This window comes from Ascochyta rabiei, chromosome 2 (genome assembly GCF_004011695.2).
Source record: "Ascochyta rabiei chromosome 2, complete sequence".
Lineage (NCBI taxonomy): Eukaryota > Fungi > Ascomycota > Dothideomycetes > Pleosporales > Didymellaceae > Ascochyta > Ascochyta rabiei.
The window spans coordinates 1,607,917-1,623,771 of NC_082406.1; the positions used below are offsets into that span (position 1 = coordinate 1,607,917).

General features: G+C 55.1%; 6 protein-coding genes across 6 annotated transcripts, besides 20 other annotated features; 5 read left to right on the plus strand and 1 right to left on the minus strand.

Moving 5' to 3' along the window:
* Nucleotides 1-44: 44 nt before the first annotated feature.
* EKO05_0001420 (Fe-S cluster-binding ribosome biosynthesis protein) lies at nt 45-1,619 on the plus strand (the record flags this gene model as incomplete). Its single annotated transcript, XM_038937430.2, has 2 exons — nt 45-210; nt 262-1,619. The coding sequence occupies 2 exons, from the start codon at nt 45-47 to the stop codon at nt 1,617-1,619; spliced, it is 1,524 nt and encodes a 507-aa protein (XP_038802176.2).
* Nucleotides 1,620-2,968: 1,349 nt separating this feature from the next.
* Nucleotides 2,969-3,418, minus strand: EKO05_0001421 (uncharacterized protein; the record flags this gene model as incomplete). Its single annotated transcript, XM_038937145.2, has 1 exon — nt 2,969-3,418. One exon carries the CDS (start codon nt 3,416-3,418, stop codon nt 2,969-2,971), a length of 450 nt encoding a protein of 149 aa, XP_038802178.2.
* Nucleotides 3,419-4,043: 625 nt separating this feature from the next.
* Nucleotides 4,044-10,151: a mobile genetic element.
* Nucleotides 4,731-4,756: a tandem repeat.
* Nucleotides 4,849-5,204: a mobile genetic element.
* Nucleotides 4,852-5,204: a mobile genetic element.
* Nucleotides 4,867-5,243: a mobile genetic element.
* Nucleotides 5,326-7,535: a mobile genetic element.
* Nucleotides 5,329-7,607: a mobile genetic element.
* On the plus strand, nt 5,337-7,628 carry EKO05_0001422 (uncharacterized protein; the record flags this gene model as incomplete). The annotated part of the gene is made up of 1 exon (XM_059635669.1): nt 5,337-7,628. The coding sequence occupies one exon, from the start codon at nt 5,337-5,339 to the stop codon at nt 7,626-7,628; it is 2,292 nt and encodes a 763-aa protein (XP_059491652.1).
* Nucleotides 5,338-7,409: a mobile genetic element.
* Nucleotides 5,959-7,292: a mobile genetic element.
* Nucleotides 6,226-7,274: a mobile genetic element.
* Nucleotides 7,645-8,954: a mobile genetic element.
* Nucleotides 7,645-9,026: a mobile genetic element.
* On the plus strand, nt 7,650-9,032 carry EKO05_0001423 (uncharacterized protein; the record flags this gene model as incomplete). Its single annotated transcript, XM_038937122.2, has 1 exon — nt 7,650-9,032. One exon carries the CDS (start codon nt 7,650-7,652, stop codon nt 9,030-9,032), a length of 1,383 nt encoding a protein of 460 aa, XP_038802179.2.
* Nucleotides 7,660-8,846: a mobile genetic element.
* Nucleotides 7,717-8,957: a mobile genetic element.
* Nucleotides 8,794-8,954: a mobile genetic element.
* Nucleotides 9,474-9,803, plus strand: EKO05_0001424 (uncharacterized protein; the record flags this gene model as incomplete). The annotated part of the gene is made up of 1 exon (XM_038937425.2): nt 9,474-9,803. One exon carries the CDS (start codon nt 9,474-9,476, stop codon nt 9,801-9,803), a length of 330 nt encoding a protein of 109 aa, XP_038802180.2.
* Nucleotides 9,481-9,708: a tandem repeat.
* Nucleotides 10,152-10,206: a tandem repeat.
* Nucleotides 10,207-10,643: a mobile genetic element.
* Nucleotides 10,222-10,295: a tandem repeat.
* Nucleotides 10,296-10,338: a tandem repeat.
* A 625-nt stretch (nt 10,644-11,268) lies between the features above and the next one.
* Nucleotides 11,269-14,736, plus strand: EKO05_0001425 (uncharacterized protein; the record flags this gene model as incomplete). Its single annotated transcript, XM_038944972.1, has 1 exon — nt 11,269-14,736. The coding sequence occupies one exon, from the start codon at nt 11,269-11,271 to the stop codon at nt 14,734-14,736; it is 3,468 nt and encodes a 1,155-aa protein (XP_038802181.1).
* Nucleotides 14,737-15,855: the final 1,119 nt, after the last annotated feature.

The following is a 15,855-nucleotide window of genomic DNA, read 5'->3' on the forward strand; positions in this document are numbered from 1 at the left end:
CCCATCGATACTCGGCGAACAGCTTCAAGCTGCACAGGCTGCCCATGCCCCGTCCCGGACAGGTCCTCGGTCTTGTCGGAACAAACGGTATTGGCAAGAGTACTGCACTGAAGATTCTCAGTGGCAAGCTCAAGCCTAACTTGGGACGCTTCGACAACCCACCCGACTGGGAGGAGATCCTGAAGTACTTCCGTGGGTCTGAGCTGCAGAGTGAGTACACCAAGGTGGTATACTGCCTGTAATCGTACTGACGACCTGCAGACTACTTCACCAAGATCCTCGAAGACAACTTGAAGGCTGTCGTCAAACCCCAGTATGTCGACCAGATCCCCAAGGCCATCAAGGGGCCAGAGAGAGCTGTTGGAAAGCTCATCGGTGCGCGCGCGCAGATGGACAATCTGGACGACATGATCGACGAGCTCGAGCTCAGGCACATCTTCGACCGCGAGGTCAACCTGCTCTCTGGCGGAGAATTGCAGCGTTTCGCTATTGCCCTTGTCTGTGTACAAAAGGCCGATGTCTACATGTTCGACGAGCCTTCTTCGTTCTTGGATGTCAAGCAGCGTCTTGCTGCTGCTCGCAAGATTCGTAGCCTGCTCCGCCCTGACGACTACGTTATCTGCGTCGAGCACGATTTGTCCGTTCTTGACTACCTTTCCGACTTCATCTGCGTTCTTTACGGAAAGCCTGCCGTTTATGGTGTTGTCACGCTCCCAGCATCCGTCCGTGAAGGCATCAACATCTTCCTTGACGGTAACATCCCTACCGAGAATTTGCGTTTCCGCGAGGAATCGCTCCAGTTCCGCATTGGTGAGGCTGGCGATGACGAGTTCATGATCGATCACAACCACGACTACAGCTACCCGAAAATGTCCAGGACCCAGGGCAACTTCAAGCTGAACATTGAAGCTGGACAGTTCAACGACTCCGAGATCATCGTTATGATGGGTGAGAACGGTACTGGAAAAACCACCTTCTGTAAGATGCTTGCCGGTGCTCTGCAGCCTGATGGCACAACCAAGATTCCCAAGATGAGTATTTCTATGAAGCCTCAGACAATCACGCCCAAGTTCCAGGGTACCGTCCGCCAGCTGTTCTTTAAGAAGATCAAGGCTGCTTTCTTGAGCCCTCAGTTCCAGACTGATGTCTACAAGCCGCTCAAGATGGACGACTTCGTGGACCAGGAAGTTCAGAACCTGTCGGGTGGTGAATTGCAGCGTGTCGCCATTGTCCTCGCTTTGGGTATTCCCGCCGACATCTATTTGATCGACGAGCCCAGTGCTTACCTCGACTCCGAGCAGCGTATCATCGCTGCTCGTGTCATCAAGCGATTCATTATGCACGCTAAGAAGACTGCCTTCGTCGTCGAGCACGATTTCGTCATGGCCACCTACCTTGCCGACCGTGTCATTGTGTTCGACGGTCAGCCCGCCGTCAACGCTCGCGCCCGCGCCCCTGAATCCCTCCTCTCTGGATGCAATTCCTTCTTGAAGAACCTGGACGTTACCTTCCGTCGTGACCCCAACTCATACCGCCCTCGTATCAACAAGTACAACTCTCAGCTTGATCAAGAACAAAAACTGAGCGGAAATTACTTCTTCTTGGAGGACGATTCTTGAAGTTGTTCATGACCAAAAGTGCCACGCCCACCTCCAGCGCCGCCCTCACGGGCATGCGGCGTTCGGGGGCACCAAAAGGGGAAACAAGAAGCGAGGCCTGAGGTCGTGCTCGAGCTCCTTGGATGACGAGCTTGAGTCTGACGAGGTAGACGAAGAGGATAAACGATGTTGGTGGCGGTCGACCTCCTGCGCTGTTTGATCAAACAAGAAATGTATGAACATAGTCAAGCAGCCCGGGTCAAGCTAGGTGTCCGCCATCGTCTCTAACCAAGCCAGACAGTATGAGGAACCTGTGTGTGCGAACTCTGCTTTACAGGTCCAGTAGGTGTAGACAGATAACTTACTATACCCAGACAAACGAATGATGTGCTCAAACTTACCAACTGCCACATCAATTGTGAATTAACATTACAGATTCAGCCTCTCCAGAACGCCACCGAGTTCCTCTCTCATCTCCACTTCCACCATCCCCGGTCCTAAAACCTCCCCAACCCTAAATTCTACTCCTGTCTCTCTCAATACCTCTAAAGGCCTCAACAACGCTTCCATCTCGCACTTCACACTCCACTCATGGTTCCAACTCACTCTTCTCATCGACACAACCATCACCTCCAGCTCCTTTGCCTCATCCCTCAGCAACCGTACATGCTCCTCTAACCAGTGCGCGGACATTTGCTTGACCGTGATTGAAGCAGTAGAAGGGTCCGTAGCACTAGCCTTCATCGTGCCGGGAAGGAGCAGCAGTTCGATTCTCCTTGCTTTGCGCAAGACGAGTAGGGAGCCGGGGCTGATGGGCGAGAAGTGGGTTGTGAAAGATTGGGCGACGAAGCGGAAGGTGCAGCGAGAGAAGTAGTAGGTTGAGAGTTCTTCGAATAGCATGCGGTTCGTTAGGAGGAGGCTTGTTGGCGGCCCGCGGGTGTCGATTGAGGTTATTGGTGAAGGACTTGGGTAGGGATAGCTGAGTGGTGAGGAGAGGCAGAGCTGGTCGTATATTGCGTAGCGGAGCTCAATGGGGAGACAAAGTAATGGTGCTACTGGGCATGAAGTTGCCATTTTTGGGGTTCGTAGTAGTGGGTTTGAGGGTGGTCAGGTCAATGATGCAGACTGATGATACAACAACGATAATGTAATTCTCGGTATGTGATTGAACACTGCTGATGCCCAGTTATATTGCGGGGAGATCAAAGCAAGTGGTTTAGCAGATGCACGGATGATGTGCAAAGTAAACTTTATCGTGACAGTACGTTGAGTCTCCAGCGCATGTGTTGCGGTTCGACAGGACCCTGAATGGAGTGGGGCGTTGACGGCAATGACGTGCATACCGTTAAACCAGCCAGTCGGTGCCATCTTCAATGCAGCACGTCGAAATGCTTGTTTATCTGCGTATTCGCTACTTGCATGGCGCAGATAGGACACTCCACGAGCGTCTTTTTCTCGACAACAAGCACATCGTCGTCGCCCTCCTCGCCATTGGCGTCCGCTCGTGACCGTTTCTGGCCTGCGCTGGATATTGACGACTTCACAACATCCCCAACCACCACCTTAGAAGGAGTTTCATCCCCTTTGTCGAGAGCGACAAGCTTATCAGAGGTTTCACCCTCGGTGCTAGCATCCTTTCCCTTCGATGTCATGACCCAATCGTCGAGCTTGTTCTTCTGTCTTCCTGCTCTCTCCTTGCTGCTTAGATTTTGCAACTGCTTCTTCGTAAGCTTGGGCTCACTGATCTTTGTGTAAGTCCCTCCGCATTCGGCATCATGTCGCGACCACCAGGTATCGCCTTTCCCAGGTGGTCGGTTCATGCTACGCTTCACCTGGCCGAAGAACGGTGGCTGCGATTTGCATGGCCCGTTGCACTGCCAGACATGTGTTCGGTAGCTATCCACTTCGTCGTGGAACGTGTGGTAGATGGTAACCTCATAGTTGCCGTGATTGTTAATCGCGTCCGCAAGCAGCTGAAACCCGGCTCCATGTCCCGTTCCATCGTCACCCCGCGAATGTTTCCACGACGTGGTGATGAAGAAATAGGCATGTATAGCTTCGTGCAGTAGCGTGTTGATTATATCAGAACGTGGACGGTACTGCAACAAAGGAGTGCTCAGCTTCAGACGGATGCGGGTGAAGTGATTGGTTGAAGGATCCTTCGAAAGTTCGCAGATGCCAGCACATCTATATTTAAAGTTAGCATATGTTTTGCATGTGAATCTGGATGCACGTGGGCCGGCCCGGAGACCCTGCTCCAGACATGTTTCGGTGAGACAGTCCCAGATGGCAACCCAGCGCAACACATGGAAGCAACGCTTACAAGGTCAATCGTGGCGACCAGATCACCTCGACACGCGGCACCAGCAGATTCCTGAAATACAATTTGTCAAAGTACTCGAAGAGCTCGAGGACATCGACAAACGGCTCTCCATCTTATATATATCTTATATATAAACAGGTTAAAGTGATCTCCCCAACAAAGCCCCTGTAAGCCCTGAAATAAGTGCCAGATAGCTGATAAAACTCGCCGCTACCTGCCTATCTGCTTGAGACAAATTAATCAGCCCTGTAGCGGGCGCAGCAGACGTGTAAAGTTGTCGTTTTCTGGCCGTGCACCCTCTAGCGTCAACTCTCAGCTATACTGACGTCCTACACCGCCCGTAGCGGCCCTATATTGTTCCGGTAATCTGCTCCTGTAAACTCCTGTAAAAAGCTTTACAGGTCCTGTACAGGCTCGCTACAGGTTCGTATGGCCCGTCCACGGCGTGTTCTAGCCCCCCCCCCCTCCAGTCTTTTCCCTAGCCGTCAGCCAGCCATCATCCCAAGTATTTTGCAGCAGCTGTAGGACCTATCTCCCATCTGCTAACTTCCGCCGCAACCGGATAGGGGGCGTCTACCAGCCATGTAGCAACTGCAGTGCTGTAACTACTACCTCCCCCTCTCTCTGATTACGCTTACAGTCAGTAGACGTCCCGTGCAGGCCGCCGGCGACGCCGTCTCTCTACACCTCCACGTCCATCAAGCCCCCAGAGGGACCGCCTAACTGCCTCCCAGCCAGCGCCCAGTGCTAGCGCCCCTGAACAGGCCTCACGCCGTGAGGGCAGTGCCAGTAATACTCCTAATAACCCGGCTGCTGCTGCTGCTCCAGCTGCTGCCCCTAGCTCCCAGTATAGTGATAACCCGTTTGACGACCTGCCCGAGACAGTCCTTGTAGGGCTCCAACAGGACACCACCCCGCTCCTGCGACGTCGTCCTGATGGTGTATACTACGATATTGGCAGCATGCAGGTGCCCTGTTCAGCCTGCGGCGCCTTACACTGGATAGATGAGCGGAAGAGCACTACCTCTGTAACAGACCCGCGATTTACTCTCTGCTGCCTGGACGGCGAGGTCGACCTGCCAGCCCTCACACCGCTGCCGTCGTACCTGTATCAGCTACTCAACACGAATACTCTAGCAGCGCGGCACTTCCGTAAGGAGCTACGGGCCTACAACGCTGCCTTTGCGTTTACCTCGGTAGACTGTACACCTACCAGCTGTGGGGCGCAGGGCCCTGGCGTGCAGGTGTTTCAGATCCACGGGGCCCTATACCACCGCAGCGGCCCTGTAGAGGTTCTCAAGGGAAGCCTGCCGCAGTACGCTTAGCTATACTTTTACGACCCACAGTACGCTGCCAACGCCCGCCACCAGCGGAACAGCCACTTACAGCTCCAGATTCTCTAAGATCTAACGGCAATGCTATATGAGATCAATAACCCATATATATCTATATACCGCACGGCCCAGGATCGGCTCAACAGTAGCGCTGCAGACGCCCGCGTCATACTAACCAGCAGGCTTACACTAGCCCTAGAGACTGGGCAGGACCGCCGCAGGGAGAACGTACCTACTAGCGATGAGCTAGGCCTAGTGATACCTGACGCAGCAGGTGCAGAGACGTCCCGTCCCATCGTCCTAGCGGCCCGTAACTCCAGCGCCCTGTTTACTATCAGCGCCGCCCACCCATCTTACATGCCGCTACACTACGTACTGATGTTTCCCCACGGGGATTCTGGGTGGCGGCCGGGGCTAACGCTCCGTAACCAGGACGGATCCCGTCTGCAGACGTCGCTGACCCAGCAAACCTACTATCGATACTATCTACACCCCCGCCCTGGGCAGACTACAAATCCGTTCCGCTTCTACAGGCTGTTTCAGCAGTACGTTGTGGATATCTGGGCTATCTGCGACCAGGCCCGGCTGGCCTGGATCCGAGCAAACCAGGCACAGCTGCGGGCAGACCTGTATAGCGGTGTTGCTGATGCCGTTATGGGCAACAACGACGCCCAGGCAGGCCCTGTTGGACGCCGCGTTGTCCTGCCGTCGTCCTATCTAGGCAGCTCACGATTTGTCAGCCAGTGCTATCAGGACTCTATGGCTATCGTCCGTCGATATGGCCGCCCTACCCTGTTTATCACTTTTACAGCTAGCCCATACTGGCCAGAGGTTGCCCGTGAGCTCCGCCCTGGGGAGACAGGCCTGAATCGGCCTGATCTAATCTGCCGGGCCTTCCATCTGAAGGTGCAGAAGCTAGTAGCCGATGTGAAGAGCAACCTGTTCGGCACCCATCTGGGCCACGTGTACACGATTGAGTACCAGAAACGGGGCCTGCCCCATATACACCTGCTGCTGTTCCTGACCCCACACGACCGCGAGGCGTTCACGGATCCTGTAACAATTGATAGCACTATCCGGGCTGAGATCCCTTCCCCTGTGGATGACCCAGACGGCCTGCTTACAGAGGTTGTACGGACCTTCATGCTTCACGGGCCATGTGGGGAGCACAATCTGCAGGCCCCGTGTATGGTGCCTCAGCGCGACAGCGCCCCGCCGCGGTGCTCTAAGAACTTTCCCAAGCGTTACTGCCCATCTACAGTGGTCCATGAGGACGGGTACCCTGAGTATCAGCGCCGGGATGATGGCCGCACGCTTGCTGTACGGTGTAAGGGCCGTATTGTACACCTTAATAACAGCTGGGTTGTCCCGTATAACCCTGGTCTGCTCCGTAAGTACTGGGCCTATATCAATGTAGAGGTTTGCGGCACTATCCACGCTATCAAATACGTCCACAAGTACATCTACAAGGGCACTGACAGGGCAGTACTAAACGTCTCAGAAGCAGATGAGGTTAAGCAGCATCTAAACGGGCGATATATCAGTCCATCTGAGGCTGTTTGGCGGCTGTTTGAGTACCCAGTACACATGGAGCGGCCCACTGTAGTGCCCCTAGCGGTCCACCTACCGAATGAGCAGATAGTTACGTTCCCTGCTAACGCTACCACTGCAGAGTTATCAGCCCGCCTGGAGCGATCTGTAACTACGCTTACGGCGTTCTTCCAGCGCAACGCTGACCATGAGTATGGCCGTGAGGTCCTATATCAGGACTATCCATCCCAGTTTGTTTGGCACCTCCCGTCACGGACCTGGCACGTGCGTCAGCGCGGCACTGCGATTGGCCGCATGTACTTTTGCAGCCCGCTACAGGGTGAACGGTTCTATCTACGGCTTCTCTTGACTACCGTACGGGGTCCACAGTCCTACGCGGACCTGCGTACCTTTAGCGGCACAGAGTATCCTACTTTCCAGGCCGCCGCAGCTGCCCGCGGGTTACTGCTACACGATGGAGACTGGGTAGCCTGCTTCCAGGACGCCGTTACGTTTGCCACAGGCCAGGCGTTACGGTACTTCTTCGTTGCTGCTCTCTTAAATGGGCCTGTTACAGATCCAGCTGCTATCTGGGCAGCCTTCCAGGCGGATTTGTGTGACGACTTACCTGAGGCTGCTGCTGCCCTGCTAGTATCCGCAGATCCAGACGCGTACCTTGACTACGGCCTGTATCTGATAGAAGGGCTGCTGGCAGAGTCTGGCAAACGTCTTACGGATTTCTCACTCCCTGCGTGCCAGTTCAACTGGGGAGTACGGCTGCAGAATCAGCTTCTTGCCGCTGAGCTGGCCTACGATACAGACGGGCAGGACACTGCCTTCTAGGACACTGTTACAGGGCTGAATATGGACCAGCGCGCCGTATTTGATGCCGTTACTGCCGCTATTGAGGCTGACCACAGCACTGCCCACTTCTTCGTACAGGGCCCAGCAGGCACAGGCAAGACGTTCCTCTGGCGCTGTATATGTGCCTACTATCGCTCTACAGGCCGGGTGGTCCTGTGCGTTGCGTCGTCGGGTATAGCTGCTGTCCTGCTGCCCGGCGGCCGCACTGCCCACTCCTGTTTCCGGATCCCGTTGGATATCCACGACGATTCCATCTGCCCTGTTGCTCCAGGCTCGGAGCTTGGGCGGCTGCTGCAGGCCGCTACTCTAGTTATCTGGGACGAGGTGCCTATGCAGCACCGTTACTGCTTTGAGGCAGTCCACCGTATGCTGCAGGACGTCCGTAGCTCCCCTGCCCTGTTTGGCGGCCTCCCTGTAATTGCCAGCGGCGATTTTGCCCAGATCCTACCCGTCGTCCGCCGGGGCCAGCGGCCTGCCATCGTCAACGCCTGCCTGCAGCAGTCTACGCTCATATGGCCGCACATGACCGTACTGCACCTGCGTCAGAATATGCGGGTGCTATCTGGGGCTGACAACACCTGTTTTGCAGCCTGGTGCCGGGGACTGGCTACCCGTGAGATGGATGGCCTGATCTCCATCCCAGACTGGATGACCGTCTACTACAGCCTACAGGGCTTCCTGGATCACGTCTATCCGCCGCACCTCCTCCAGCAGGCTGCTGCGGACTATCAGGTCCTCAACGGCCGTGCTATACTGGCCGTACGGAACGACGCAGTGGCTGTAATCAACGCCGCAATGCTTGCTGCCTTCCCTGGTGAGCTAGTAGAGCTGGTTGCAGTGGACTCTGCTGAGGTTGAGGACAATACAACACAGGATCTGCCTCCCGTAGAGCTGCTGCAGTCCTTTGAGCCCCCGTCACTGCCCCCGTCACGCCTTCTGCTTAAGGTAGGCGTACCAATAATGCTTCTACGGAACCTGTACCCAAGCCAGGGGCTCTGCAACGGTACCCGTTTAGCGGTTACACATATATCCTCCCGCTGTATCCAGGCCCGCATCCTATCTGGCGAGTTTGCAGGCCAGCTCTGCCTGCTGCCACGTATCAGGCTCACTTCAACCAGTAGAGAGCTCCCGTTTATCGTCAGCCGGGTCCAGTTTCCAGTTCGCCTCTCCTTTGCAATCACTGTAAACAAGTCACAGGGCCAGTCACTCTCTGTTGTAGGCGTTGATCTGCGTCACGCTGTGTTTACACATGGCCAGCTATACGTAGCTATATCCCGTGTAACTACACTTGCAGGCCTGTCAATCCTGCTGCCAGCACCTGATACTAGCGATGAGCCATCCCGTACGGTCCCTAATATCGTATACCCAGAGGTGCTCCTGTAGCCAGCCACAACCTACTAGTATATCAGCCCGCCAACGTCGCCGCTACCAGTATATCAGCCCGTCAACGTCACTGCCACAACCTACTAGTATATCGGGCTAACGGCTATCAATAGTACGTCACCGCCTAGTTATTCTGCCGTTACAGGTGCTATTGTGCCCGCAGGTTGACCTTCACCGTGAGCTTACAAACCCCCGCGTACCAGTATCCAGCACCAATCAGGCCACGTACAGTGACCGTACAATCCAGATACAGTATAGCCACAGGCCCTATAACGTCATTTGATGGCTGCCTATTCACTGTTTTGGCCCGACAAACAGAATATACTATTCACGGTGAGCTACAACACCAAAATATCGCAGGTCTTGGCAGCTGCTAGCTGGCTGCGATATACTATATAGGCAGCCGCCCTCCCCCGTTTTACTACTCTCTAGGTCATCAATATGGACTCCTCCGCCCCCGCCGACGACGTCGCCGCCCCCGCCAACACCGCCGCCGCCGACGCCGCCGCTGCCCTCGCCGCCCCCGCCAACACCGCCAACACCGCCGCCGCTGACGCCGCCGCTGCTGCTGCTGCTGCCACTGCCGCCGCCGCCCTCGCTGCCGCCCCCGCCCTCCCGCCGCTCCCCCTGCCCCGGCCCGCCCACCGCCGCCGCCCTGCTCGCCATGCCGCCCGCCTCGCGGGCCTGCACAAGGCTGGCTTCTCGGCCAGTCCAGCGCCAGCTGGAGTTCCGCGCGGGCTACGAGCCCAGCAAGTTCAACCTCGCTGGTAAGTAACCCCCTGTAAGTGTCCTGTAGAGCCCTGTACTGACAGTAAGCAGTTCGGCAGCAGAACCTCGAATCTGCGCTCGCGCAGGTTGTCGGCCGCGTCGCCCCCACCGAATGCGACTCCTGCCAGCGAGCAGCTGGCCCGTATACTACCTGCGTGGTAGTTACAGGCCAGCTGCTCGACTCGTGCGCCAACTGCCACTATGGCAGTGAGGGCGCCCGCTGCTCCTTCCGCCGTAAGTTTACAGCCTCCACATTCCCCATACAGACCTTATTGACCCTGCTACAGCCACGCCCGCCCCCGTCGTCCCCGTCCCCGCCATCGCCACCCCCTCCAGGTCCCGCCGCCAGGTCGCTGCCGCTGCCGCTGCCGCTGCTGCTGCCCCTGCCCCTGCCCCTGCCCCTGCCACCCCCTCCAAGAAGCGCCGCCGCACCACCGCCACCCCTGCTGCCTCCCCGCCGCCGCTGCCGCCGCCGCCACCACCGCCACCGCCTCCAAGAAGGAGAAGAAGAAGGAGAAGAGGAAGAGGAAGAAGAAGAGTAGGTTACAGGCCTGTAAAAGAAATCTACTGGCTGCTAACATTTTTTACAGAGGTCCGTAAGTGCGTACGGGACGTAAAGAAGTCCGTAGCGGCTCTAGAGCTTGCTATGGATTCCTCCTCCTCAGAGGACAGTGATGAAGATGATGAGGATTAAATAGTTTACAGGTCTGCACATGAATGAAACAGTGTTTACAGTGCTATTTACACTCCTGTTACTGTTGTGATTTTCCCTTGCTTACTAACTCTCTACCCCGCTACCCCTGTAAACGCAAAGCTCTGCACCCGCTGGCCCAAACACTGGCATTGTTGACGATGTTGTGAATGGCGTGCAGTGCGCCCTGCTGCTCGGTAGACAGCGGGTCCAGAGTCGTAATGGCCTGCAGTGCGGCGTCCTCGTCCGTAATGGGCATTGGGGCATTGGGCGACAAAAGAAGCACGTTTCAGGCGAGCGTATCGATATCGTTCCGGGACACGAACCGGTAAGGCAAAGTGGACAGGCATTGGCTGTCAAAGCACAGGTTAGCATGTGGCTTCGTGGCTAGTGAATGGGGATCGGCGGCGGCGGATTGCTGTCCAAACCGTCCACGCCCAAAGCACGCCCGAGAGTTGTGCCTGGAGCCCCTTGCAGTGCGTTTTATTGCAGGCCCATCCCTTTCGCCGTGATTACCCCTGATGCGAACTGTTAGCTGCTTTGAGGAATTTTTGAACACGTCGAAGGCGCACATCTAGAGAGCATAGCGAGCGTCCACGACGCACACTGTTATGACGCACACCTGTCCCACATGCACGCAGCGCCGCCCACAAACAACACGAGCACGCAGCAAACATCCAACCGTCACGTCCTCTCCAACATTATTGCAACGACACCCTCACGTGCGCCCTTTATTCACCACACGCATGCGCGCGCTCGCAGCAGAGCCTGAACGAAATGGCGGCCGTCGACACTCCACGGTCTGCTGATCTCGTGCGCACTGCCTCGCAGACTTCAACCCTCTCGAACCCTAGAAACCGCAGCATACAACGCGTACGGCCGAGCAAGCGTGCTTCAAATACATCCCTGAGCCGCAGCCGAAGCAGACACCCTTCTCCACCTGAGGATACGAAGAGCCTGACATCGTTTCCCTCGCTATCACCGAGTCCAGAGCCATCCCCAGTGCAGTCGCGCATAAATGGCTGGTTTCGCGCAACTAGCGTTGTCGTAGATGAGGTTGCCAAAATCGGAGAAAACGCGACTGTAGCGTCGCCAGATACTGTGAAGGCTGTCCCGCCACCGGATGCTGGGAAGAGCCCACTTCCTGCGGCCACAGTGAGGAAGGTGACAAAGTCAACACAGCAGATCGTAGGCAGTTTGATGGGTGCACCCGCAGCCAGGGACCGCTCGGCGCTCTTTGACGACACACCGGCCGAGCCCTCAAAGGTCCCCGGCAATTTACACTTCTCTACCGACCACAACATCAAGGATGCAATTGACCAGGCGGGTGCTGTTGCCTTGGTTAAGCAGCTGGCTGGTGACTTGGCCCAGCGAGATGCACAGATCACTGCTCTACGACGAAGGGCAGAGGAGCGCGAGAGAATCCTAAAGAGGATGCTGCAGGAATGCGAGGTGTCGAACATGGACATCGAAAATCGACTACGCGATCTTGAGAAAAACAGGGAGCAACCAAACGGCCTCACCAAGCAAAGGACACGGGGCGATAGTGCGCTCTCTGGACTACATCCAGATGATCCTATGGAAGATAGACTGGCGCGGGCTATGGAAGACGAAGTCGCACAGCACCCTGACGCTTTGGGTATCGATACTGGACTTTCAGTGCCATCTGCTGAGGCAGGGTCCATCTACTCGGTTGCTTCGGACGCACCACGCGAGACAGGACGGCCTGGCTGGAAGAACTACATCTTCAACGGGACGAGCAGGAAGAGCAGCAGAGCCCCATCTGTCGCAAGCATGGTTGACAGAGAAGCGTCAAGCCTTTCAGGACAAACACGATCCCGAGGAAACAGTGGAGCCAAGGCTCCTCGAAAAGCCCTTGTGAATGATCTCTTCGTACCACCTGGCACTGATAAGACAGGCAGTGCAGTCCCTGCACTACGCCGACTGCAGAGTCATGACCATTCTGCTGAAAACTCAAGTCGCCGATCCTCGTCAGTGTCTATTGCCAGCTGGGCGCTCAAAATGGTAGCTGGCAACACCCAATCGAGTACCACCAAGGCTAGCACTGTCAGGGGCCGTAAGCGCACAGATTCAGATGCGGCGGATCGCACATCATCTGTGGTCTCGGCAAGGACAACTCAGTCTGCAAAGTCTTCTCTAGCAAACGTCCAGAAGCGTCAGAACCTAGGCCCCAATGGAACGATCAAGAGCGTTGTAGGAGACACACCCAAAATCGGCACCAGCATTGCGAGTCCGCAGCCTTCCCGTGGAATGAGCAACCTCGGACCAGTTGAAATGGATCGTATCCTACCAGAAGAATCACGACCACCCACCCTGGTCCAGCATCACAACAGGTTCGTTGGCAGCAGCGAATATTTGACCGACAGGTTTGGATTTATCTACGATCAGCGTCGAAAGAAGAGACAGAGTGAGGCTGCTGCTGCATTAACCCAGCACAAGCGAAACAACAACGTTGAGTCACTTGGCGGTGGCAGGTCTGTTGTAAACCTGATGGGACTCGACGAAGAGAATGAAGACCCTACATCCGCAGCGAGCGGCGACCCTTCACGACCCTATAGTTCAGGCTCGGATGACCTGAGCAACAAACCTGTGTCCAAGTCATGGGTCGACTATCTCAAACTTGCAACACAGCCAACCGAGCTTCTCTCGCACACGCCATCAGCAGCACCCATCACGACAGTGACCGTAGAGTCGGCAGAGGCCGAGCTATCAGTCCCAAAGAGTCAGATCACAATGACCAAGCGTGGATCCCTACCATCGTCGAGTGCCAACCCAGATCCTGCGCCAACCCGCATATCTTCAAACCATGCCGAGCTCTCTGTTACTACACCTTCTGCGCCTACAACACCCATCAGCCCATATCCACCCACTCAAGCTGACCCTGTAAAGTCGCTTCTTGATCAGATGAGCGAACTGCACGACAACATCCAGAAGGACCGTACTCAAATCTGGAATGAGTTCCACAAGAAGGCCCGCGCACAGCAGAAACGTGAGGGTGATGCTGCCGCCGACAGTGGCTCGAAAGCTATGCCAGAGACTCTCCTCACCGATGGCGAAATCATCGGCATTGCCAGCCTGGGCAACAAGGGCAAAGTCGGCCGCGCCAAATGGCAAGAATTTCGTCGTCTTGTTCTTGGTGGCATACCCGTCAGCTATCGAGCTAAGATCTGGGCGGAGTGCAGTGGTGCCTCTAGCCTCCGCATACCAGGCTATTATGAGGATCTTGTCAACAACGGCGAAACCGATCCTGCCATTGCAACACAGATCGAGATGGACATCACACGCACACTCACTGATAACATCTTCTTCCGCACGGGACCCGGCGTGCAGAAGCTCAACCAGGTTCTGCTCGCATACTCACGCCGTAACCCAGAAGTAGGGTATTGTCAGGGCATGAATCTAATTACGGCCTGTCTCCTGCTCATCATGCCTACCGCTGAGGATGCTTTCTGGGTCTTGGCTACTATGATTGAGAACATCCTGCCTCAAAACTACTACGACCAGAACCTGCTTACCTCCCGCGCTGATCAGACGGTGTTGCGCTCCTACGTTGTCGAGATTCTTCCCAAGCTTTCTGCACATCTCGATATGCTGGAGATTGAGCTCGAGGCTTTGACCTTTCAGTGGTTCTTGTCCGTCTTCACCGACTGTCTCTCAGCCGAAGCACTCTTCCGAGTCTGGGATGTTGTATTGTGTATGCATGACGGTTCAACGTTCCTCTTCCAGATCGCCCTAGCTCTGCTCAAGCTCAACGAGAAGGCGCTTTTGCAGTGCGACACCCCGGCTGGGGTGTACCATTATATTAACCACCAAATGACGAACCACGCCATCTCCATCGACGGTCTGATTCAGGCATCTGACGCTCTTGGTCGCTTCATAAAGCGTAAGGACGTCGAAGAGCGACGTGCGCGTGCTGTGGCTCAAGAACAAGAGCTTATGCGGCAACGCGAGGAAGCACGACTTGAGCGTGCCAGAAAGAGGGCGAGCAAAGCGTCAGCTACTACGGAAGAGCCCTCATCTCCGATAACGCAAGAAGACACCAAGTCCATCTCTGCCAGTCTTGATGCAGAGCTATCGATGCAGACGAGTCCTATGCGGACACCGCTGTCTGGACATAGCCAGCGAAGTGAAGAAGAGGAAGATGCTGAGCGACTGAACAGCGAGCTCGAGCTTACAGGCCGCACGCCAATGCCCATGGAGGAGGAATTTTTATGGCGAGCGTAGAGAGGGGTCCGAGTTCGTCACTGTAATTTTTCTGTTCCCTTCTTCATTCTATCAGATACACTGCATCGATCGGCGCTACATATCGCAGCTTTGGTTTCTCTTGGAAAGTACAGCATACATATACCCTTTTCTTTTTACATTGCATGCTGCATAGCTACCTAGTCATCGATACTCACACTTTCTTTATTGTATCAAGCCGTCTTATCTGCACTTCGCGTTTTCAATAGTCTGCTTGCACTGGAATAGAGTATTATGTTCGAAAGTTTTGAGCAGTGTGAAACAACCGGGCTGTTTGACGTTAAGTGCCAGTTCGTAGCCGCTGTATGACTGTGTTTTCTCGACCTGCCACGAGCCTGCATCTCGAAGAGTTCCTTCCTTCGGGGCAAACTCGTGAGCAGTTAGTCAAATGCAGGTGCTCAGCTCACTTGACATTCAGTTAATACCCACCTGTCTGTCAAGCCAATCATTACCGTCGCAGATGTAACGCAAATCAGCTACTCCATCTCCAAACCATGCTCTACGTCCTATTTGTTGGACTAAACAAGCTATCGCGCAGCTCACTTGCGCATGCAATGTCTGACAAGGGCCAAGCGAAGTCTTTCTAGTACGAAGAAAGTTCTGTCTTTCATGCACGTTCTCAATAGGATTTGAGAAAGTGGTTGCAGGGCAAACTTGGAGGCCGACTATCTCTACGCCTACTTTGGTCATCCGAAAGCGTCAAACAATGGCACTACCATCATCCCCGTCGAATACCTCAGGCCGACGTGGGAAATCTTTGTCGACTTCGCAAAAGCTTGTGTGCAAGGTCCAGACGGTCTGATGATATTCTCATGCGTGTACCATAAAAATCAGGAAGCTATACCCTGGACCATGAGTTGGATCCCAAGCTGGAAAACCTCAAAACCGTATTTAGAGCTAGGCGGAGCCTTGGGTTCGAACATCTACCAGGCTGGCACACGGACTCGCCATGGTCTACCTCTCAAAGGGAAGGCAAACATACAAGGTCAAGCATTGCTCGTCGAAGGCTACACGATCGGAGCCGTCAAATCAGTCTTCAGGCCTTGTGTTGAGCAGATATTCTTCGAAGAGCAGTTTCTAAAGACTTGGGGAATCTTACGC